The 24,278-nt window shown below is 47.7% G+C and overlaps 2 protein-coding genes across 4 annotated transcripts in view; one reads left to right on the top strand and one right to left on the bottom strand.

The window, feature by feature from the left end:
• The first annotated feature begins 400 nt into the window (after window positions 1–400).
• On the top strand, window positions 401–17,798 carry LOC120959214 (mitochondrial carrier protein Rim2). The gene is made up of 6 exons (XM_040382465.2): window positions 401–1,460; window positions 10,117–10,393; window positions 11,506–11,705; window positions 11,815–12,082; window positions 13,636–13,892; window positions 13,996–17,798. Exons 1-6 carry the CDS (start codon window positions 1,414–1,416, stop codon window positions 14,123–14,125), a joined length of 1,179 nt encoding a protein of 392 aa, XP_040238399.2. The 5' UTR covers window positions 401–1,413; the 3' UTR covers window positions 14,126–17,798.
• Window positions 17,479–24,278, bottom strand: part of LOC120959204 (uncharacterized) — a 41,902-nt gene continuing 35,102 nt past the window's right edge. For all 3 annotated transcript variants that reach the window (XM_040382446.2, XM_040382443.2, XM_040382444.2), the window contains one exon: window positions 17,479–23,934. In XM_040382446.2, the coding sequence (XP_040238380.2) occupies window positions 21,846–23,934 (2,089 nt within the window). In that variant the 3' untranslated portion in view covers window positions 17,479–21,845. The remainder of the gene's footprint in view (window positions 23,935–24,278) is intronic.

The following is a 24,278-nucleotide window of genomic DNA, read 5'->3' as shown; positions in this document are numbered from 1 at the left end:
AGAGGGTTCGAATCTTATCTGAACCAACCATGTGATATCGTTCGATTAATCGGAACATCTCGTCAAGTTTTTGCATTTTAATCGGCCTCGAAGAGAAATCTTTTATTAGTCATTTTTATCATTAGAAAATGCGAAGGAATGAAGTAATATATGATGGAAAAAGATTTTATTTTTTACTAATTTAAACAAAATTAAAATTGATAGACTGCATTTGTGTTTCTACAATAAATCAACCACAGAAACATTGTACCAATTCGCCCACAGTTCGATGAGGCAGTGCAGCATGTCTCATCTGTCATATAGCACTGGTTCAATCTGCTGCGAGCAAAGCGGACCATTCGGCCCCGTTTGTCGCTACACAATCGGCGACTGCGACTGCGGTTAAATCCCCGAGTTGAAACTGACAGCGAAGGCATTCTCTCTCCAAACGTCAATGAGTGCGGATGTGCAAAGCAAGTTACTACCGTTGGTGCAATCGATCAAGAATTGAAGCAAAAATAAACTCAAACAATTGGAACTTATATAAAAGCGTGAAAAGCGATTTTCAAAATTGTTCTTTGTTGTGAAACCATTCCCCGGTGAAGTGATTATCGTACAATTAACTCTGTCCAAGCAGTGCCACAGAATAGTTTTATCTTTCCTTCGCTCTGTGTGTGAGTGTGCGTACGTGCGTGTGGTGTAGATTGCGATTCGTTAGTGTGTGTGTTCGTATATCGTGTAAAGGAAAAGAAGTGAAACAGAAGGGAGGGGATTGTATTATTGTTGTCGCCAATTATTTCCCCGAAATTGACCGACCGGCATCGACCGCGGGACAAATTAATAATACTCGTTCGGTTCTAACCCGTACACCCGGTAGGGCAACCTTTCCTTCCTCCCTCCCCACGAAAAGCACGCGTTCTCTGAGTACAAGGCGCACGTTACATCACTTCGCGTATATCGCGCGCGGCGTGCGTTTTTCGCCTGCTGCGGACAGGCCGTGGCAACGTAGAAAGAACGGCGTGTGAGGCCTTTGCAATTGGGATCATCCTTATCAGGCGTGTAATCGGCTAGTGAAAGCGCAAACACAAATGATCGGAATCGTTTCGTCACGAGAGTAAGAAGGTCGGCAGAGAAGAAGAGCGAATCGTAAGTTTTTTTTCTTCCCATTTTGCTCACGGCGAGAGCACGGAGAGCAGGAGAGAAGTGGTACGCTCGTGTGCGTGTGCGAACTCCATAGAAACGGTGTGTGACACGGTGTTTGTGTGTGTGTGTGGGTAAGAGAAACGGAAAAAACATTACAAAAAAGGGCCAGATACTTTGTGTGTGCACACAGCATTGTAGCACTTTTTCCCCCTGTTTGCACGAAAACGATAAGAGGCAGCCCCCCCAGGAAGGCACACCAATCTTCGCTACAGCCGTCATTGCCGATAAATTATGTCACAGCGTGACCGGGAATCCTTCATTCACTTATTCGCCGGAGGGTAAGTACACCACTCGATGGGCTTTTGCTTGCGTTTTCAAACGTGTTTGATTTGCATTACAGATTAGAAAGAAACAAAAAAATCCCCTACATGCACACACACACGCGAAAAGTGTATCCATCTATCCCGCAATAGTGCCAAGATGCAATTAGCTGTGCAACTATGCAAATGGGGAAAGTGCATTCCCCCTGCTGCGTGTGCCTACGGGCAACACACCAACGCTTGCTTTGGTCCGCATACACTGGTATGCGTGAGGACTACTTTGCCCCCAAACCCCGCATCCTCCCCATCCTTGCCTCTTTTGGGTTGGTATGGTAAATGGAGGGGCGCGGTGCTGATCTCTTCGCCTACTTTGTTTTGGAAGCGTGTATATACGGGTTGGTGGTGCGTACGATACAAACGACACGTACGCACCGACACACAGTCAGTCCAATGGTTCGGCAGCCCGAACGGCCCTTTCGGAACGGGTTTGATTTTGGGCTCCAGAAAAAAAGCGGTGGTGGGAGAAGCGCCCGGTTTCGGATATAAATTGCGACGCAATAATGCGCAACCACCGTCGGGCAGAAGGGCTTGTGCCGGGAGTTCCAGGGGGGAAGAAGGTCTATTTTTTGCACCGTATCTTGTTTACCCCACTCGGCCCTTTACAAGCGCCATTTACCACTCATGCATATTGTTTCACATTGTGGTTATTTTTAGCTTCAAAAAAAAAAAAACAAACCGGTATAGCTGATGCATTTTTTAATGATGGCAGCTCCGTTGGCTGGAATGAGTGGTGTATCGTGGGTATCTTGATTTAACCGCACACCGGCAAGCGTCGTGGCGCTGCTGCTGCAGCACATTCGGAGTGACGACGCTGCTGCTTCTAATACGCCATCTCCGTTGCGGCGTTGTATCATGGAGCACAGGAGCGAGAGAGATGCATGCACACTGCTACCCTTATGGAGAGAGAGAGAGAGAGAGAGAGAGAGATAGAGCGAGAGGGAAAGATCACAACAGAGCAATTGCGATTATTTGAGACGCAATTTTATCCATTGACCTTGAACTTGATACACCGGCCGGAGTTTGGTGGCTATTGTTGTATAACTCCAGAAAACTGCATCGAACTTGCTGCGAGCAGCATGCATTCGGCAAACGCTTCTAATGCTCCGCTTCTGCCAAACATATCGACCTAACACTTACACTACTACGACGCGGTCTTTTCGGTCGATGCAATCCAAAAAATCCGCGTGAAGGGTTCGAGGAGGCAGGCGAGGAGGAGTACGGTAGAAGCTAAATGCGCTATTTGATACGCCGAAGGTTATTAGATACATGTTGTTGGTGATGTAATGGAAGGTTGTTTACCGCCGGTATCGGCCGTTTTTGGAAATCCTGGTCATTAGGTCACGAGTTATTTGGTGGCCGGGTGTGCTGCAATTATGTCAGCTCCTGAAAACGCGCGAGCAGCTTTAAATAGCATTTGGAAGGATTTCAAATGCAACAACGGCTTTTTTTGAAGATGTGACTAAATAGGGGAGTTGTTGAAGCGCACTCTTTTGTGCAAAATCATCGCAAAAGCTCTCCCATTTGACTGATTTCAATCGAAATGTCCCCCCATGAATATCGCAGAGCTCATTGTGTGCGATATCTTATCACATTGAGGGGGAGGGGGGAGGGGCTCTTAATTAACTGTTCATTGCGCGAGTTGTTTACCCCACGGCGGCCACGCAGTGTGATTTCTATTCGACTTCAAGCGCAATGAACACATCCTCCAGTCTATGGGGGTTGGCTGCTTATATTTTATTGCTCAGGAAGGAAAGACGGCTGTGCCGCCCTCGCCATTACGTTGTCCTCGGCGTGCGAAGGCAGCGGTCTCGTGCCAACGCCGCCGCCACCGTGTGCTCTCGTGACACGTTGATTAGTATTCTTACGCGCTCGGTTTGCAAAACCAACCACACACAGCAGCAAATTCAGAATTATGAAATTACCTCACGAATGAGTGAGATAGCGTGCTGGTGTATGTGTGTGTGTGTGACACGGGAGACGAGAACGTGGTTGCAACGGCCACGGCGCCATGTTTTTGTACAACCCCTCACGATCAACGGCGATCGTGTCCGCGTAGGGCAGGGCGGTATGCGTGAACGCACCCTCTCGCGTATTGCTACCACTACTACTACTACCAGCACCACGATTGGATATGCGAACGGGGAGCTAAAAATAGAACTGCCTCCTCCTCCTCCCCACCACAAACGTGAAGGGCCTCCACGGGGGCCCTGGGCGAGCAAAGTTCATTCGATCTTCTTTTTTTCTGCCGAGTTTTCTGCTTCTTTTGTGAAAAACAAACGAACACGCACCTCGAGAGAGGAATTCGGCGGTTGTTGTTTTGATCCGTTTTCATTGCTTTTAATTGGTTCAAGTGTGTTTTCGTTGTCGCGATATCTCCATCTCCATCTCTCTCTTCTCGCTTGATCACCTTGCACAAAGCGCACGGCAGAGCGTTGCATACGGAAATGGACGGCACTTGGTTGGTGGTGCGATGTGCCTCGAAATGCAGTCACAAAGGCGGTCCTGAAGGTGTGTGTGTCTAGTGTGGTTGCTTGCCGACATCGCATCAAATCGCTCAAATGTCGAAACCGGCGGCGGCGGCCACAATCTCCCGAACCACTGCAAACCGGTTCAACAAATCACGTTTTCCCGTTTGCTGCTTTCTGGTGGCCAGAAACCCCAGAGAGCGGAGCAAAAAAGAGCCAGAGGGGGGAAAAGGCACTATCACCGTCTCTGGTCGGCTGTTTGGTACATAGGTTTTATTTTTATGTCCAAAATACTGATAATTGCGTTGTCTTTGCCGACCAGAGGATGGGCCTGCGATAGAACATAACTTGATAAAGCGAACACAAACGCACAGACACAGCACAGGGCATTCTATACAGGCAGTGGACTGGACAAACAAAGTAAATGACTCTTCAGAAGTAATAAATAGCAAATAGGTCCCGACCTTTCCGCGGCCCATGGTCTGATCGGTGGTGCTGCTGCTGCTGCCGTCCGAATGACGTCCGTTCCGGTGAAATCGATGTGTGTACCAAAAATACACACTCCACGGAATATACATGCCGCGTACATTATGGAACGCGTGTGTGTCCGGAGCGGAGATTAAGGTTGGAAAATAATTGTTTACCACAAAAGTTGCCTTTTCCCTGCGCGCTCTGTCTGTCGGAAGATGCAGATTACAGCTTCTTCCACGATTGGTTGGAACCGCACCGCCGGCAAAAAAGGCCAAACCTCATTCTGATTCGTCGAAATTTGGGCAGCACTGTGGAGGCCGAGCCCAGCGCGCCGCCACAGGGCCACAAGTTCCAGCCTCCTTTTGACGAAAGCACGGTGGTGGGGAGCAACCGGTCATCACCAGCAAGAAGAAGGCGGATTGGAAGGAAGAATCGTACTGCCGCCACCAGCCCGATTCGAACCAGTACACACACAGGGGTCAGGCGTGACCCCTTGAAGGGATTGATAAGAACTGACAAGGAACGGAAATCGTTCTGCTTCTTCCAATGTTTTCTTTCAATCTCACCGAGGGCAGAGAAATTTCCAGTATTAACCGGAACTCCACGATGCATGCACGATCTATATAGGGGGGATTTTCAATAGATAGCAGTGGTGAAGTGAAGTGTCACTTTTTACTTGTACGCGCCACCGTTAAGCCCTCCAGTTACTTAGCGCAAAGCCAACGGGGATGGATGAGGCAATACCCTTTTGCTGTGCCTGCTGAGAGGTGATGGATTTCTCCTATTTGTACATCGCACCCTTCCAAGGGTGAAGCGGTCGCAGTAGGCTGTACGATACGATACCTTACAATTAGCACGTGCTAACAACAGAGCAGCCTGTGCCTTGCTCCTCGGGATTTAAAGCTGTAGAAACATTTCCACGCGACATCCTGCCACTAGCTAGCAGCAGAAGAAGATGAAGACGAAAAAAACAAAGATGTCTGACGCGCCTGATATTGATTAAGCTCATAATCGATCGTATGCAAATTGACAGACTGTACAGACGGAACGCGTGTGTGTGATGTGTGCACAGCACGAGGGCGCCAGCCTCTCTTGCCGGAAGTCGGGGAAAAAATCAGCCTCCTCCAGGGAAAGACGAGAGAGAGAGAGAGAAAGAGGGAAGCCTCGCAACTACTGCGCCATTCGCGCCTGGTTTGTGCATCTTGTTTGCAGTGTTAGAGTGTGGCAGGTCAACGACAATTATCTTTGAGCTTTATTAGTACAACATTACGTGTGCGGAGGAGCTGAGGTACGTGTCAATGTAACATCTCCAGCACTAACCACACAGTGCGATAGGGAAATGTAATACTCTGAAACCTTTTGTTACGACTTAGAATGTATTTCTGTTTGCATCGCTCATTGGCGGGCGCGTAAAATCGCGGAACGAACGTTAAGTTCAATCTGGAATTTGAGGCTCACGAAACTGGTTAATATCATTAGCACGTTTGGGAGACTCGCAGGTTGTAGATTGATAGGCACCTGGTTTTGGGCATCAATTTTGGGATGGAAATAACAGTACGACACATTGAACGCTAATCAGTGAATAAATAAAGTGTGTTATGGACATACGGTATATGTCGTGTCCCATTCCCAAAAGTAGACAATCTTGAGGGGAGATAAGATGAGGAACCAGGACCGAGAGAGAGATAGAGGGTCCAAAGAGCATGGAAGGTGAGCTGATGACAGTGGATCCCCCCGCTATCTGCAAATGTCCATCTATTGATCAAACATGTCTCATGTAAAAGTCTTTCTTTAGATACTATTTAAATCATTGCTCACATTCCGTGACAGTGTCCAATTTGTTGCTGATCCTCATGAATAATTCTAAACCGTAACAGCAGCAGACCCTCACGACCTTGGCACGAGAACCTTCACGAACTTTCCAACTAGTAGTTGACGTTGCTCTTATATTTGATCGATAGTTTGTGTTTTTTCCTCTCCTACCGCTACTGCTTTATATGTTTTGATGAGTCTCTTGTCCTATATCTATATCCCCGTCCTTGATATGACTAGAAAAAAAGAACTATTTTTAATAGTTTCTTGACGCAAGCAAAACAGACGATTTTCTACAATTTTCTTGTGCGCACTTCCCTGCCTGTGAGTGTGAATGTGTGTGCCTGTGGTGTACATTTGTTGTGCTGTTATCAGCCTCATCGTGTGGTACTGTGTGATAGGTACACTGGTTTTACTCTGTTCCATTGCTTAACATCTTTCATTTATTTAACATTTTATTGCCACGATAAGATAAGATATTGCAATTGGAGCGCCTGTGTGGCCTGTCCAGTCAGCCCCAGTGTTTTAGCAGGGTGGTATCTTTCCTCGCTGCTCTTATTTTCCCATTTTGTGATAAGACAAAGTGGTGTTGGCTCTGATTAAGGGTAGTTATTACTTTTTTTTGTGCTGCTGCCATGAAACAATTCGTACGCGCTTGTGGGAAATAAATGGCTTCGTATGTGTGTTACCATTTGTGCACAACCTTTGTGCCCACTAATGCAAATACGTATGTGACGAGATGATAGAGGCTCGATGATAAAGGGATAAGGATCTCTTGGAGCACAGAAATGGATATGAGAGGGAAAAAGGTTTTTTTTTTAATATCAATACAGAGATGATTCACATAAAATCAAGCTCACTGCACCAGACAGTGAGTAATAACGAGGAAGGAAGATAAGCCGGGAAGGAGCAATGGCTGTGTTGTGAATTCCTTTCTTTCACACCATCTCAAGAAACAACACTTTCTCGCGCTCTGTTCAAAAGTCGATGGCAAAACTGCCGCCGACGTGTGTGTCCGTCCGTCCGTCCGTGTCGCGCCTTCTGTTCTGTGTTCTGCAACTAAAAGAGAAAACTAAAATAAGAAACACGCACAAGGACGACGGACGCAACAAACCAACCGATCAGCTCGTTTGAATCGGAACGTTTGGATTGGATGAGAGAGGAAAAGGGCAGGACACTGTCGCTTTTGATCGTTTGCTCCTACTCTTTTGGCACTTGTTTTGCTGCGCTGTACAGAGTGGACACGGTTTCGCCGGATGCACATAGTCTCACAGACACATGCACCTCCCTTTGCCGAGCTTGCACACCGATCTGCTTGGGGGTGGGAGATTGGATGAGCAAGAGAAGTAAAAATATATTTATAAAAAAAAGTCGTTATATATAGCGAGTGTTGGATTTGACACATCACCGAACAGCGAAGACATGCTAAAAATGCTAAACAAATCCGCTACAGCCGGTGTGCAAAAGGTGGCAGACTCTTGGTGGGGACCCCGCGGCCACCCCACTGCTTTCATAGAAGAACGTGCTTCTTAGTGTCCATTCGTGTGTGTCGATCACGCTTCGCTCACATGTTGCATGTCGGGTTTTTATCACATACCCCCTATTAATTGGGTTATTTCGAGAGGCGCGAATTGTGTAGATTTATGTTTTTTGAACTAATCTCGCACAGGGGAATTCCTTCTTCTTATTCCTTTCAACGGGTTTGAGCATCCTACCCCCCCGTTGGTGGAATGGTGCAATGTTTGTTTTGTTTCGGTTGTTGTAGTAGTGTGTAGTAAGCCTCCGTCGTCCTTCCCACAACCCTCTGAGGCCGAGTTGAGCTCTATAGTAATGGCGGCGCCCGTACTGCTTCCTGTTGTGATATTCTCATGGTGGACGCGCAAACAACATCGTGCACTTTTTTATTATTGTTGTGTACGCCAGCGCTGCGCTACTTCGACTGCTTTGATTGCCATTTGGCCGCAAGGTTTGTAAATTGCAAACGCTCGTACCGAAATGCAACCACACCCACCACTACCACCATCGCCTACTAGCACCTGAAAAAAGAGCCAAAATATGCAGCAAAACGAAGAAAACAAAAACAAACCATTACTTGCCACAAAATTTGATGAATGATGGTTCAACGGGGGGTGGTGATAAAAGAAGAAAAAGAAGAGGGCACATAAAAAAGCATCTCCAATCTCTCGGGCTTCAGTCGTGTGGGGGGCAGTTGTCATGATAATTTGCGAGGTCGTCCCACCCTTATCGTTGTTGTGCTCGAGAGGCCGTTGTTATTTGTATTTGAAAATCTCTCCCCTCTGCCGCCAGGTAGGTGGTAAAGTAGGGGAAGCGGAAGTGGATGGGGGAAGGTAGGAGCGGGTGTGTAATGACCTTTTTTTGCTGCAATGACATACTGCACATTTAGCACGGTGGGGGACGTTGCCGGGGTGGCCTTTTGGAACTCGGCTTGGTGTCACGTAAGCCACCTGCGTCGGTCGCGTAGGAAGTAGAGATTAAAGAAGCGCAGCAGGGGCAGCGTGTGAGTGTTACGAAAGAAAGAAAGGACTTCATCTCGCAATTCTAGCCGTTGGAAAGTACAGGCCTGTGTGTGTGTACTTTCAAACAACACACAGATAAGCGGCACAGAACAACTCCTCTCTCTCTGCTGTCTCGCCCGGGCGCGCGCTCGCTTATGTAAAAATCAGGAGAGCAATAAAACGCCGAAAGAGCAAAAATGTCATCTTTTAAATGGGCATTTGGTGGGCGATAATCATGCGCCTGTGCCTGAAGCTTTTGCACGTTATTTTTAGCGCGGCCTGATCGGTTCGCGAACCGCGGTCCGGAATTAGAATCGCGTACCGTGTCTCTGTGTGCTTTGCGGGCTTTCGGTTCGGTTCTTGATCATCATGGTTCTAGTCGATTCTGTCATTGATCATGCTTGATCAGGCAACTCGATCATATGTGTGTGTGTGGGTTGCAAAAAAGGGCAGCTTAAACCGGTACGCAAACTGCGCCCGAACTGGTTTTAGCGCGAGTCATGCGGAGAAGGGCTGTGTGGCGCATGCGGTTGATGTTGTTGTTGATGCGCATCGAGGATCATCTGGCGCAGAGGCGTATCAATCAATCGATCGAACTCGGTGGCATGGCACGGCATGGTGGTGGGATGAGTCTATTTATGATGACGATCGTTGGGTTACTACACGGCCTAAAAACAGAGAATAGGGGTGGTGTGACCCAGGCTTCTCCGTCGTCGTTTTTGTTCGCTTTCGAGCGGAATAGAGAGTGAAGTTGCTTCAATTGCTGTTGTTCCTGCCTCTTGTTGAAGAAGCCAGCCATTTGATTGATTGATCGGTGTTTTCGCCTAGACAGTGACGACGATTGCGCACAGAAAGGAAAAGGCACTCACACACTGCGCTCTCACTCAGAAGGAATGCTGATAGTGATGACCGGCTGTCAGTTTTGCCGTGGGACGTAAAAGAATTAAAGGACTGCGCCGTTTTTTTTTTTTGTGTGGCTTTCGCACAATCCCCCAGCACTGTTTCGCCGCCACTGGCGGGGTGCTAAGGGCTGATTAGATTTTCTTTCTATTTTTTCTGTGACGGGAGTGTCTGATGTGACGCATTTCGGTTGAAGTTGAACTCTCGTGTGTGTTTTGTAGCGTGTCATTACGGGAGCCATAATTAAGGCATGATGCAAACAAATAACTTGGAAAAACGGAATCCAGTTACGTCCGGAATTGAATCTTTCAAGCGAACTATTTAACAAATGATAAGGAAATTAAAAAAAAAACAACCTTCCCTTTTAAGACTGTCGAAAGATGCGCTCTCGCTCGTAATTAAACTAACATTTCTAATGTTTTATTTTTTTTCGCTTCTTTCCTTTTTCAGTATCGCTGGTACTGCTGGCGCCGTAGTGACATGTCCGTTGGAGGTGGTAAAAACGCGCCTGCAAAGCTCGTCCTCGTCGTTCATCCATGCGGCCGCCTCCACTAGACACGCTGCGCTCGCTGCCGATGGCGGGAAACTGACCGACCATCATCACGTACGCCACGTGTCCGCCACTGTCAACAGCGCATCGTCCGCAGCCGATCGGCACCACAGTGCCGCCCGCCATCAGCAGTCACGAGTATGCGCTAGCACGATCCTGACCCGGCGTCGTCCTTCGGTAGGTTTTTGAGCGAGGAAGATTAGAGATGAACTGGTTCGATCTTGCCTGGTACGACGATCATGCCGTGACACCGAAACGAAGCGACACGGTTAGAGAGAAGGTCCATGGTCGAACTCCGCTAACCGGGTTGTACCGGCTAAAGGCTGCGCGCGTGTGTACCCGTGGATTGCACACCAATCCAGTTTCCGATTGTACTTTGGAAGCGGAATCTAATAGTGCACGTTGCGGTTACACACTCGAGTTGCATAATCTCTGCTGGATTACGGATTGACAGGCAGGCAGGCGGGCAGGCATGATTGTTGTAATGCACTCCCTCCGGGGAGCCGGGGAGCCGCAGAGGGCAATCCAAACCAGAGTCAACTTGTTTACTAGTCTGGTTTTTATGAGCCACGATCGGCTCAGAACGCGTGTGTACAACAATTGATGATAGTGGTGCGGCCGGGCCAGTACGTAACCTTTTCACCACAAACACACCGGATGAGGAGCGCAACCCCGATCCGATCCCCTGTCCGACCGGTTATCACAGAATGGTGTGATGTGTGTGCCCCAGGCCGACACTCTGGATCGGTCCGGTTCGAACTGGACAGCGATCGTTCTAGTTGGAAGTGAAAAAAAAGGGAGGCCATGCCACCGTTAGGCCTCTCGCACGGGTCAGGCCAACGATGGATGGACGGAGCCCTTTTCCATTCTTATCGACGGACGGATTTTTTTTGCTATCAATCTCTTACGCTTCGTGTACTCTTTGTGCTGCGACGAAGCGCTAGGAAGATTGCGTTAGAGCACTTGGTGTGGCTGTCCAGTTCTAGATAATTCCTGGGGCAGTGGAAAATTACCAATCAATGATTCCGAAAATAGTCCTTGGCGGAGGAATGCGAGCGAATACTTGGCTCTGCATAACGTTGTTGTGTCTGTGACACGGTGTGTGCGACATTGTGTTTATGACATGCGGATGTTTTATCTCCACAGCATTGGAGAGAGCAAATATTTGGACTAGAAGAGAAGTGTTGGTTTATAATGTGTCTTTTTTACTTATTTGTTTCGTATGTTTATCTTCCCGAGCATCTAAATATAACAAAGACTCTTCTTTTTCCCCAACGTTCCCTTTTCAGATCCTGGCCATTCCGCAATGTGGCCTGTCGACTTCGGTACAATCGATCAGCATCTGGCAATGCCTGAAGCACATCGTCCAAACCGAAGGGTCGCGCGCATTGTTCAAGGGTCTCGGGCCGAACATCGTCGGTGTGGCGCCATCGCGGGCGATCTACTTCTGCGCCTACTCTAAGACAAAGAACTCGCTGAACACAGTCGGGTAGGTTGCGTTGTTGTGGGAAGTAGGGGGACAGTCATTTAAATCCATGTCATTTAATACCTTCCCGTCTCCGTTGTTTTTTTTTATTCCTTGCTTCCCTTACGCGCAGCATCATTCCGGCCAACTCGCCGCTGGTGCACATACTGAGCGCATCCTGCGCCGGGTTTGTCTCGTCCACCGCCACCAACCCGATATGGTTCATCAAGACGCGCATGCAGCTGGACAGCAATGCCCGCATGACGGTGGGCGAATGCGTCCGGCGCATCTACGAGTCGCAGGGCGTCCGCGGCTTCTACAAGGGCATCACGGCCAGCTACGTCGGCATCTCCGAGACGGTGATCCACTTCGTCATCTACGAGGCTCTGAAGAAGAAACTGGTACGTATCGAGCCGCCGGCTCCCCTTAAATCTCGCATCAAAAAAATGCCACTTCTCTTTCCACTTCAGTCCGTTGGCATTGTCCGCTCGCGCTCATCCAGTGGCGTCGTCCTCGTCGTCCATCATCGTGTCGTGTCGTGTTGTGTGTGTGTGTTGTTCATGTCATTGTTTGCGTGGTTTTCATGATGATGGTGATGTGTGCATGCTAAGATGCGCGAGAGCGATGTGTAAGATAGAAAACGGATGTGACCGAAACTCCGTACCAGAGATCCTCACAGAGAGCGAGAGATGGTGAAGAAGTATGAGTTGGCGACGGATTCCGTACGCGCATATAGAGGTTCTGGTGTGCAAAAAGAAAAAGAAAAACCCAAGCGTAAGAGATCTCCGGTAAATTGTTTCAGCGCATTTAAATTTCCTCCTATACACACACTCCGTCATGGTTTTGTAGGTCGAGAGGGCTTTCCGTTCGTACGTGAAGCTGCGGCGACCCACCCCCTCCCCCCACGATCAGACAGACAGAGGAGGGAGGGAGAGAAAGAGAGGGGGTGAGAGGGAGAAAAAGATGGGAAGGAAAAACTGATTGATAGAGGAAAATGCGAGGAAAAGCAACGAAGAACATCGCCTCCTGCGCGTGCTCTGGCTTCCTCTCCCGACTTGTGTCCCAACCGCACTGGGCCAAGGTATCGTTGTCTTTATGGGTGGTAGCGCCCAGTTGTCCAGGGGCGGCGGGATACTGTTGAGATCGTTGGAGGGAAATTCCGTTGAAGAAAATTTAAAACAACAAAAGATTTTAGAAACCTAGTTTACGAAGCAATTGGCGGAACTGTTTGGAATAATTCACAAAGCATGACATACATAAATTTCCTTCCACACTCTGACGGTGTCCCCCGTGCCGGTGGCTGGCGGCTGTCTACACCCCAAAACAGCAACATTAAATTCCAAAAACAAATTTCATCATCCACCGTCTTTTGCCACATATAAGGGCGCACGTAATCGTTTCGTACCATTTCAGAACCGCCTCTCATCATCACACTCGATAGCGCCCGTGTGTCAGTCTGAATGTTATAATCCTTCCCCACTGCGTGCGTTTGCGTGTTCGAGGCGCAAACTCAGACGCGAAAAAAAACAAAAAAACAAGTTACTTATTTAACATTTACTTTACTAATATCATATACCTGTAAACACACATGTGCCCCCTTTGCTCACCACACACCCGCCTAACGTTACCATCTGTTCTGAGCTGGGACGTGGGGAGCCAGCTCTCTTCGAAACTGTTGTCCACAACACGACCAAGTACACTTTACATGCATCCACCGACACGAAACACACCTTTCACAGAATGATAGAACCCCATCCTTGTATGGGACACGTTGTTCTACTCTTTTAAAGTGGTTGCAAGAGTTTCGAAGAGCGGCGCAATACACGTCCCTGGAAGCTACTCGGCAACGTTTGAGCGTTGCCGCAGAAGAGAGTTGGTTGCGCGACCACGGAACATCAAACCGAACTAACCGCCCGACTTTTCCACCTCCCTTGTTTCGCTTCCCTGAATCTAGCTTGAGCTACGCCAGTCATCCCCGGCAGCGAAGGCCCTTGCATCCGGTGACGCCGCTGCTGGCGAGGGTGGAAAAACGTCGCGCGACTTCCTGGAGTTCATGGCGGCCGGTGCTACGTCCAAGACGATCGCATCGGTAGTAGCGTACCCGCACGAGGTCGCCCGCACCCGGCTCCGGGAGGAGGGGAACAAGTACCGCAACTTCTGGCAGACGCTGCTGACCGTCTGGAAGGAGGAAGGCAAAGCCGGCCTCTACCGGTAAGTGTAATCGCGCAGCGCGTGGCATCAGGGAAGGCTGATCGATCCTGACGAAACTAATGATCGTTTTTTTATTGGTTTTTTCCCCATTCCCAACTATCAGCGGTCTGGGAACGCAGCTGGTACGACAGATCCCGAACACCGCGATCATGATGGCCACCTACGAGGCCGTCGTGTACGTGCTGACCAACCCGGCCAGCGCTAGTCTGCTGCCGACTGGGGCGGGCAACTGAGATCCGGTCACGGGGCTTCAGCCGCCGCCCCACGATGGGAAGCAGCTGCTGGTGTTGCGAGACGACGCAACCAACGATGGTGGTAATTTTCTGCTGCAGGAGGACGACGCCTTACCTCCACCTTCGCTGGCATTGCTTTCAACAGCTCTGACCACGCTGGTGGACATCACACGCAGCACAATGGTTGCCGCTTCCATCGACCAGCAGCAGCAGCAGCAGCAACCGCCCATTGTCGTGATGGCGGTTGGCGCCACGGCCGAGCAGGTGGAACCGGTGGGCACCGACAGCCCTGCATTGATTGTGCATTGTATTTGTGATTTCTTCGTGGATCTGTAAGGTCTAGGGAAGGGATGATATTACTGTGGTTTTTGCTAGCACGTAAGTTTTTTTTTGCCGATAACAAAGCGTAGAATTTTAGCACTTGGAAAAGGGGAAGGGACGAAACATTACACTAACTACAGAGTATGGTTAGCGCAGATATATATATACACATAATACGAGTATTTATGCACATTTTGGGGACTCGCCAACAGGGCGTTTTTTGGGTGGGAAAAGGAGAAGCACAGACAGGTGTAACGAAAAGAAGGCATACAAAAGGCGTTGAAGAGAGGGAAACAAAATGGATTTTTGCTACACATGGAGAAGCAAACCGGAACATAATAGAACTAGACTAGTAGACTCACACACGGGAGAAAGGGAGCAGTTCGCCCCGGCATCAAAGCTCGTGGTGAAACCGCCCCTTTCATCCTACATAGACTGATTGTACGTATGATGCGCGCATATGCTGGAAACGGAATCAAAGAAATCAAAGCTGAGATTGGTTTTACGTTTAAATTTTTCGTTTATTTGTTTTTTGTTTGTTAATGCTGCAGTGCTTTAGGGAAGGTATATGCGCTTCGTTGATACGATTGCGGTTTACAGTTCTTGATCGTAGGGTTTGTTTTTTCCCCTTTACCCAACACCCCCAAATTTGTGTAGCCATAGTGTGTAGTAACGAAAGCTTAGTTGTATTAGTGAGTAGGGTCTTGTTTTGTTGTTTTATTTTCACACTACCAGGAACCCTTCAAGGAGTAGTAGGTTGGGACGTGTCGAGGAGATGTTTCCCTTGCTTTCGTACTTTTTCCTTTTCAGGTGAGCGGATACGACGATCACGTGAAAAGTCCAAATACGAAAGTTTAACGGGGAACAGATTTCGCAAGCGTTGAGGGAGTGAGAGGAGAGAGTTCAGGGAAAATTATATTAATTTTTGTCAAAACTCAATCCCGCTTCAGTACCGATTTTACGAACGCGAAAGCGCCGTGAGAGAATTCCAATCGCGTAGCGCTTCCTTTACCGGTTTTTTGTTTGTTTGGTTTCGAATCAGTGTCAATTGTACTGTGTGTATGTGGGATATAGCCTATAGAAGCAGGGTGAAATTCGCTCAAAATCTTCCTTTTATTTTCAGTGGAACAGAGGGAACATGTGCGAACGGCTATGCCATTTTCGAACAATTATGTTAATTGTGGCAGAATGTTGAAAGTGCGTTTGCGATTTGTAAAACTGATTTGCTAAATGCAGTCAGACAGACGAAGGCCGTTGAAATAAGCTACAGCAGCACAAGCCAGCGCAGTAAATAGCAGTACAAATAGAATTGTTTTTCCTTAGCCAATATGGTCTGTAGAAATAAGCGAACAGCGGTTTCCTCTATACACAGAGAGAGAAAGAGCAAATGTTCGTCATAACAACAGCAGCAGAAAACAATGTATTTACTCTAGCAGCCCTCCCATACTGGTAGTTTGTGAACGAAGCCAAACAACTAAAGGGCAACAAACTTAGTCCGGAAATACCAAAATGAGTCACGCTTCGAGTCGTACGATGGAAGGTCTTTAAATCCTATCAAGTGCAACGAATCGCCATTCGCCATTTGGAATGATGAATGTTATTTGATGCAGGTTTGTTGGCAAGAAACAGGATGGGGGAAAGGAGGTCCATTACTACTGCGTGGTTCGTTCAGAAAGGCGTCAACGAAAAAATGACAACAACCGACGGTATGCATACCGGGCGACATGGTCGATTAATGCGCATTGGTTGCGCGAGTTTGCGTTTGTGTTTGCGCCTTGAGTGAAGCAAGAAAAATGAGCATACACACCACACCATAATTAGTGTTTTAAAAATAGTATCGGGTCATCCGAGAGCAACAGTAGAAGAAGAGTCAGTGTCTCCGACAGCGCCGGAAAGACTGTCAACAAAACCTTTGAAACCATACAGGAGAGGCCTATTATATTGCTATAGCAAGGGATATATATTTGCCCGACAAACATCTTTCCTCAGTAAACAACCTGTTTTCCGATCAACCGTTTGCAATTACCAAAAATTATAAATGATGTGCCAAATCAAAGTACAGAAAACACAGACCGCTTGGTTGGTCTCATCCCTTGTGGCACGAACTAATAACACTCTCCCACATACTGCTTCGACCTACCCTAATGAGTTAGCGCACCTCGGTCGATGCATTTGGATGGCGTAATCCGGTTGGACGTTGGTCTGGTTGGATGTTCTTCATTTTTTTTTTGGTAGCGCGTATGAACGAACGTTGTGTCCCCCTTGCTCCCACGGCAACAGTTGCCCATTTGTCGGCCCAAAGTCGGCTATTTGCCAGCAAAATCTGAACGAATGCATGGTAATGGCGCCCTCCTGTTAAAGAATGGTGGCAATGATGATGTAACAAAACAATAATTACCGAATTGCTGGGTAGCAGCGCGAGACTTAATAACGTAGAGTACAAGCTATATATGAGCCATAATCACTTTAATTCGCACAAATGTAGCAGCAAGTGACGAAGTGTGTCTAAAGACAGCAGTGTAAAGCGAACGATTCGATGCGATATGCGATATTTAGCAGGCAATGTTAATGCCCCAAGCAATTAGGTTGGGCAATTAGTCACAAAACTAGCCACAAGACACACAAAAAAAACAGTGTTTATGAAATTAGATGCAATGTCCCTGTGAAACACAAGTTAACCTGAATAGCAGAAACGCATAAACAAATTAAAACGGTAGAAACAACAAGTACACACAGCAATGAAACATAATCCCAATCAACGAAACATACTTATGTGCTTATGCGGAAGGATTTGCAGCAACCAATTTGTGGGTGCGCAAGGGAAGTTGTGGCGGGTCTCATGTGTTGTGCGCGAATTGCGTTTACTACGCCACCAGCCAGCGACACATGGCGGCAGCAACTTGTCCGCGCGTCGCTTGCAAGGATGGAAGCTAAATGTGTTGCTTTACAATGGAAGTCAGAGCCTTCGATCGGGTATCGGTTTACGTTTTATTGGATACAACAATATCTCTATACACATATACAACCCCTACCCCATCCACCCCTCCTCCCATTAATATATTTAGTACACTGTATACAAGAAAGCATTATTGTAGTGTAAGAAGGTATCATATGCGAAACCGAGCTATAGCTGGTAGATGAAGAAAAGAAAACAAAAAGGTATGAGAAAAAAAAGAAAAAAAAGAACAAACAAAAAATTAACGCACGAAAAAACCAAGAGGAAGAAAACAGGCAGTGAAATTCGGAGTAAGTGTTTATTCGAAACATGATGTTATTTTGTTTTCTATAGTCTTTTTTCTTATCGAAAGGAATTACTATATACATATGAATAAAGTTAATCAAAAATAATAAAGTTTTATGTTATCCATATTTTTTCAGAAAGAAATTGAATAAAACATGAAAATGATGTTGAAAATCGTGATCACGAAAGGGGGTTCGTTCGTAGAAGTGGTCGAAGAAGATGAAAATTCAAATTTGAAAATTGAATACTGCTGCGTGTTGTGGGAAATAGGGAAAAAACGTGCGATAAGCGAAGAAGAAACCTGTTGGATTCGAAATTCATCGTAACCTGTGTAAGTACACGTGTACTGATCGCCTTAAATTCGGATGTCACAGAAAACCAGTAACAAAACAACAGAATTTGAAAGTTCGTTCCATTTTATTGCTAGAATTCGTTTTGAATTTGGACTTTGATATGACCTCGCAATTGGCGAAGAAAAGTGGAATTCGAGCACAAGACAGGAAAGCAGTTTTTGTTGGGGCGGGCAAGGAGAGGAGCTTTTTTATCATCCTCCTCTTTCTTTCCTAAACTGAAAGTTTCTTTATGTTGTTTTGCTGCGAATGTGTGCAAAAAGTATGACAGCATTTGATAGCTTCACGATAATACGATTTGTTCTCTCAACAAACGCACGAACGAAACAATCAGTTCCATGTCTAAGCACTACTACCGAAAGAGGGACGGGGGGAAGGGAACACAAATGATGACGCGTGGTTAAAGCTTTTTGATTTCGTCGCGACATTGGGAGGGAGGGGGGGGGCTCTGTTCATAAGATTTTTAGCATTAACGGTAAAGAATGGTAGAATGTTATAATGGACTCGCTGATGGAAAGCGTACGTGCCTATGTCCCTACCTTTATTTACGTACTTCGGTTGACACTCGATGGTTCTGGTTCTGGTAGTACAGCGGGTTTTCCCTCCGACCACCCAGACCCAGACACCAGGAGCAAGGGAACGAATCCTCCCGAGTTATTGGGTTTTGCGAGATGTGTGACATATCTCCTGTGTTTTAGATATTATTTGTTTTTCCTTTTGTTGTTCGGTTGGCAAGTTGTTAGGGTAAGGTTACATTCTATGTTGTGTTGGTTCATGCTACAAGATTTGTTGGTAAAGTTTGGGTTTGGTTTGCTCCACTGTTTGCACCATCGGGATCGTGTCGTGTTATGTACGTTATATTTCATCATCTTTCTGTTTTACTAGAATGATCAAGCTCGAATGTTTTATATACTGAACTATTATAGATTTGCTCTTTCGTTCCTCTCTTCTTTCTCCCTCTCTCTATCTTTCCCATCTTACGCACGATCTGATTCTCATTGATTGTATTCTGTACCATTTGTTTAATTTTTTTCTTCTTCTTCTATTTGTATTTGTCCAATATGTATGGTTTTAGCATTGTTGATTGAATGTTTTCCTATTGTAATAAGCTGAATCATGTGTGGGCTGTGTTTTTTGTCAGTAAGCATCAAATGGAACGATCGAGTTTGCTCTTATTGGATAAAAAATAAGATTTGTTTCTCTCTTTTGTTTCTCTCTATTTGCTTACACTTATTCCATTTTCTTATGTTCGGGATTTTTCATTTTGATCGATGTTTAGCATTGGACCCGTGAAACTAAAACCATTTAGTGCGTTGGGCTTTCACTATTTTTATCAGTTTTTGTTCCTATTTATTCATACCAACTTATGTGTTAGTACGGTGTCAATTGAGCAGTTAATTAATTTCCTGTGTTATTTTATACCGTATTTACCTACAGATACACACATGAGTTGTTGTCTCGCTTTTTTTTATCATTGAACGTCTTCTTGGGCTTGAAAACGGGGGAAAGAAAAGGGGGAGAAAAGAAGAAGGGTGGTTTGGTGATTTGGTTCGAACAAGATGGCAAGGAAACAAATTTGCCCTTTTTATTAGCATATTTATTATTCCCTAAAAAGGATGTATTGTGATTATAAGGGACGGTTCTTGTGAAATTGTTCTATCAACGGTTACCATCGAATCTGTTGTTATGCTCTCGTTTGCTTTGCAGCGAGTTAGTGTAATGAATTGTATTTTTTGGATGGAGCTTTATACAGATGCACTTGTTCTCTCTATGTCTCTCCTTTGCTTTGCCTTTTCTATAGTTCTAGTTTTCACAAGCTTCTTTATTGTTAGATCTTATAAGTAGCAACATAGAGGAAAATGGTAAGACTAAAAGTAAGATAAGTCGTGGAGAGGTACAGTGAAGAAAGATTTAAATGCTATAAATGATTAATAATCGTGGTGTACAGGTCAAAACACAAACAGTTACCATAGGAAAATATGTTTCAGTATATGAATTTCTTCTTAGTAACACGCTTCGAACACGTTTTCTCTTGTGGATGTGTTTTTGTTTGTTTATTTTTGTTTTAGTTGTTGTTTGGCCTCAATGTGAATAGTTTTCTTTTTTATTCTTCTTTACGAGTTACGAGCTAAAACTGTCGTTAAAGGGGCTTCATTACTACTAACGGGGTTCTCGTTACTACTAAAGGAATTGTCGCTCGAGCACATACACACAAGGGTACAAAAACAAGTGAACGGGGTTTGATTGATATTTTCAAGATTTTGCTAGTGTCCTTACATGGCTAGATCGTGACATTGCGATGCAGTTTTACACGTTTTTCCTTCTTCGCCGCTCTCCTTATCATAACACCCCGGTCTCGGACTCCGTTCACACCGTTCAAGCAAATTGTTTTAACCCGTCGATCGATGATGTTGTCTAAAATAATTGTATGGATGTGTATAATATAGCCTACTACCTATTCGTTTGTTTTATATAGCTTTTATATCCAAACCCACCCATCATCACATCCCGCTGCCCGCTTTCGATATCCCTCAGCTGTGGATTTAGGAGTTAATATTGTTGCCCGAGCTCTATAGCTAGAAATATAAACCGATTATCGCTTAGCATCTCATCGCCTGCTTTGGCTTTGCATGCCATTACGGTGCACCTGACACTTACTGTGGCCCTAATGTAACGTCGGATGGGTTAGCTTTAACGTTAAGTCGCATTCCAAAATATATATACTGCACGGAGCTTGACTACGCGTAGCGTCATCCTTAGCCTTGTTTATATCATTATATTTTATCATTTCAATACTGATTACATCTTGATTGACAGTTTGTTCTTGCAGTTCCATTCCTTTGGTTTACATTTCGCGCCTGTTTTTTTGTCTCCTGGATTGGGGGGATGCAGTTTCTCACGTGGCGTATCGTTCAGGACAATTGGCACTTGGCACCGATAGACAGGAATGTTTTGGTGGCCCATGAATTCAAGGGAGTTTTACTTTCGAGAGAGAGAGAGAGAGAGAGCGAGAGAGAGAAAAGTGAGCAAGATGGAACTCTGTTACCACTAGCCTACTTGGAGAGAGAGATGCAGAAAGGGAATAACGTGTTGTAATACAGCCTACCTACTGACTGTCTTGACTTGGACTGGACTAATGCTCACACTGGGTTTAGTGTGCAGATTTGAAGGGGAAAAAACGGTCGGTAGTTCTCTAGTTCCCTGTTTGATTGTGTAAAGTTGAATGTAAAATCCGGCCATACTTGACCGGGGTTTAGAAGCTGAACACGCTACACTAGAAAAGACAGGTGGCAGGCTCTAGTCAGGAATATGTCTGTACATATATTCTATCGTATAACGCGCGGGCAGATGTTCCCAATTCTCCCGCTTCCCTGTTTTTGGGAGACCTAGTACCTAAGGATCGTGTTTAAAATCGAACCGACCCGGTTTAGACGTGAGTGGCTGCACCGCACATCCTCTCATCATATAATTAGTCTGAGTAGTACTCAAGTAGCTACCATGCAATTTGGAATAGTTTTCATACTCGTGGGGTAGGGGATTGAGTTTTTACTTTTTTTTGGAAAAATGGTTAGTAAAATGTAACATCATCATCTTCATCATCTCTAGCACGCCTAAATGCTGACTGATTAAAAGTGACCTGTTTTTCTTCTTCTTCCTCTTCTTCTTCTAGTTCATTCTGTCTCCCTCTCGCTCCGTATCTCTCCTCCGTCCATCCAGCGCAGTGGAATTACAGCAGTATCTCGGCCTGAACAGAGTCGCCAAAGTCATCGGAGAAGCGGCTGGCGCACCCGACCGAGCCCAGATATTATCACAACATTTGCTCCGATTCGGTCGGCGAGATCGGCGACAGCTCCATACCGTCCAGCAGGGGCGTCTTCTCCTCGCTGCCACTGGCCCCGTACTCGTCGCCGGCCGGCCCGCCCGCCCCATCGTCCAGGTACTGGCGTACGTCGCGCGCGGCATGCTTGTGGCGCACGATGTAGTGCTGCTCGCCGGACAGCGGGGGCGCCGCCGGTGTCGTCCGCTGCGGCACCGGTGACTTGAGCAGGGAGGTGTCCGTCGTGCTGACGCTGGTCGCATCCTCGCTGGTCGTGTCGGACGCGTCCGACGTGCAGGTAAGGTCGGAGGTGAGCGGTTTCGCCTCGTACTCGAGCGTGGTCGCCCCGTCGCCGGTGGACGAGGTGGACGCACCGCTGGCCGCACTGCGGCTGGAGGGGCTGGCCGGGCTGTTGGAGCGCCGCGAGACGGTCGAGGCCGCCCCGCGCAGTGACATTTCCGAGGAGAAGTCCTCGATGGACACACTGTCCAGGATTGTGCTGTGCTTGAACCGGGCGAGCGAGAAGAGCTGCTGCCGGTCGGTTCGGTTCGGGCGCATCCGGCTCGTGGACGCGAGCGATGCGGACGGGGACGAGATTGCGGTGGACGTGACGGAGGGTGTACGGGACGGGCTGCCGGGTGGGAGCGGTTCCGGGGTAAGGATGAACCGGTCGCAACTCATCTCACTGCCGCTCGCGGTTGTGGGGAGATCCTGCGAACCGTGCGACCGGAGATGATGGCTGCCGGAAAAGCTGGACACTGAGCGGAACTGATGGTGTTGCTGGTGATGGTGGTGCTGTGCGGCGGGCGAGACACTGTTGAACGACGTCTCGAACAGACACTCGTTCGATTTGATCAAGTTGCTGCGCCACTGCAAACCGCGCTCCCGGGCCGTCGGTACGATCGTGTGCAGGTTCTGGTAGGACTGCGCGGTGTGGTACTTGCGCGAGGGCGACACCGGCGACGGCACGTGCTTGGGCGACGGGGTCAGCATCGGCGGCAGAGAGAGTTGCTGCTGAAGTTTGCCGCCCGACGGTGGGGCCGGCGGCCGCGTCGTGTCGATCGGCATGAAGGCCGAATCGATGCGCCGCTCCTCCTCGAACGAGCGGAAGATCTTGCGGCTCGTGTTTTTGATTGACTTGCGCGCGATTGAGTTGTACGACATGTCCTCGAACGAGGAGACGCGATACTTCTGCGAGAACACCTCGGTCGTGGCGCACTTGCGCAACGGGGAGAGGGTGTAGCAGAGCGATGAGTTCGTCGTCGTGGATGAGTGATTGTTGATCATGAGCTTGGGAGGCTCCAGAAAGCGAGGCCCAGGGCTTGGCGAGATGTCACGCGATGCGATCGAGGGTTCCGTTCGGGAGCTGCTCACCGCACACACGACAGTGCCGTAGCCGGACGTTTGCGGCAGCATCTGCGACTGATGCTGCTGCTGCTGCTGGTGATGATGATAGTCGTGGCAGGGGGACGACCCAGTCGAATCGATGTACTTCATGTTGGCAATCGTGGTCGCGAGGTTGTCCGTCCCGGTGGCGGTACCGGCCGCCGGCAGCCCTATCTGCTCCGCCAGCAGATCCTCCACGCCCTCGTCGATCGGCGAGTTCATCGAGGCGAAGCTGCTCAGCTTAAAGCTGGACGCCCTGGACGATTCGCCGTCCGTCATGGAACCGAACGCGGAGTCTTGCGAGGGGTTGCTGAGCCCGAGCATCATGCCGCGCCGGCTGTACTCCATGCGGCGCGACTTGGAGTTCTTGTACGCGGAGGACGGGTTGAGACAGACGGGCGCACCGGCCGCCGGGCCGCCCGAACCGCCCGCCACCGACGCAGCCGCCGCCCCCGACGACGGCGACGTGCCGGACCCGTGCGCTTCTTCGATCGAATCTATACGAATGATTGTGTTGTTGTTGTGGTTGTTACTATTGCTGTTATCGTCCGAGTGGACATTATTGTCACAGTAATGTATCGGCGAGCTCAGTGGATCGTAATGGCATGGATCGTCGATGCGGGCTGACGCTATAACTATTTCATCTAACAGATCTTCAGAATCACTACTAGACAGATCGGAGGATTCTACATCACTATAAAGAAAAAAGACGGAAATTCGATACGGAGGGGGGGGGGAGGGAGGGGAGCGGTATGGGAGAGCGGGGGTGGACATCAGGACATTGGAATGGAGGACAAGAGAGGGAACCGTACGGGACGATATAGATAAATCCACACGAAACAACAAGTACAACGCCACACATGAAACACAGTACAACACACGCGCACACACACACACACACACACACACTGAAAGGGTGTTCATATACCACCCGGTGTTGGGCAAATCATGAGCTAGTAATATGCTTGAATAGAGCAATATGTGTTCGAGTGTGTGTCTGTGTGTGTGTGTGTGTGTGTGTGTGCAAGAGTATCAAAA

This window comes from Anopheles coluzzii, chromosome 3 (assembly GCF_943734685.1).
Source record: "Anopheles coluzzii chromosome 3, AcolN3, whole genome shotgun sequence".
Lineage (NCBI taxonomy): Eukaryota > Metazoa > Arthropoda > Insecta > Diptera > Culicidae > Anopheles > Anopheles coluzzii.
This window is presented reverse-complemented; position numbering and strand designations above follow the sequence as displayed.

What these genes read in the sequence shown, in the direction of transcription:
- LOC120959214 (XM_040382465.2), top strand. Translation starts at nt 1,414, where the DNA reads ATGTCACAGCGTGACCGGGAATCCTTCATTCACTTATTCGCCGGAGG. An exon ending in AGGCTCTGAAGAAGAAACTG is followed by an intron (nt 12,083 to 13,635) that starts GTACGTATCGAG and finishes CCCTGAATCTAG; the next exon opens with CTTGAGCTACGCCAGTCATC. An exon ending in GGCAAAGCCGGCCTCTACCG is followed by an intron (nt 13,893 to 13,995) that starts GTAAGTGTAATC and finishes CCCAACTATCAG; the next exon opens with CGGTCTGGGAACGCAGCTGG.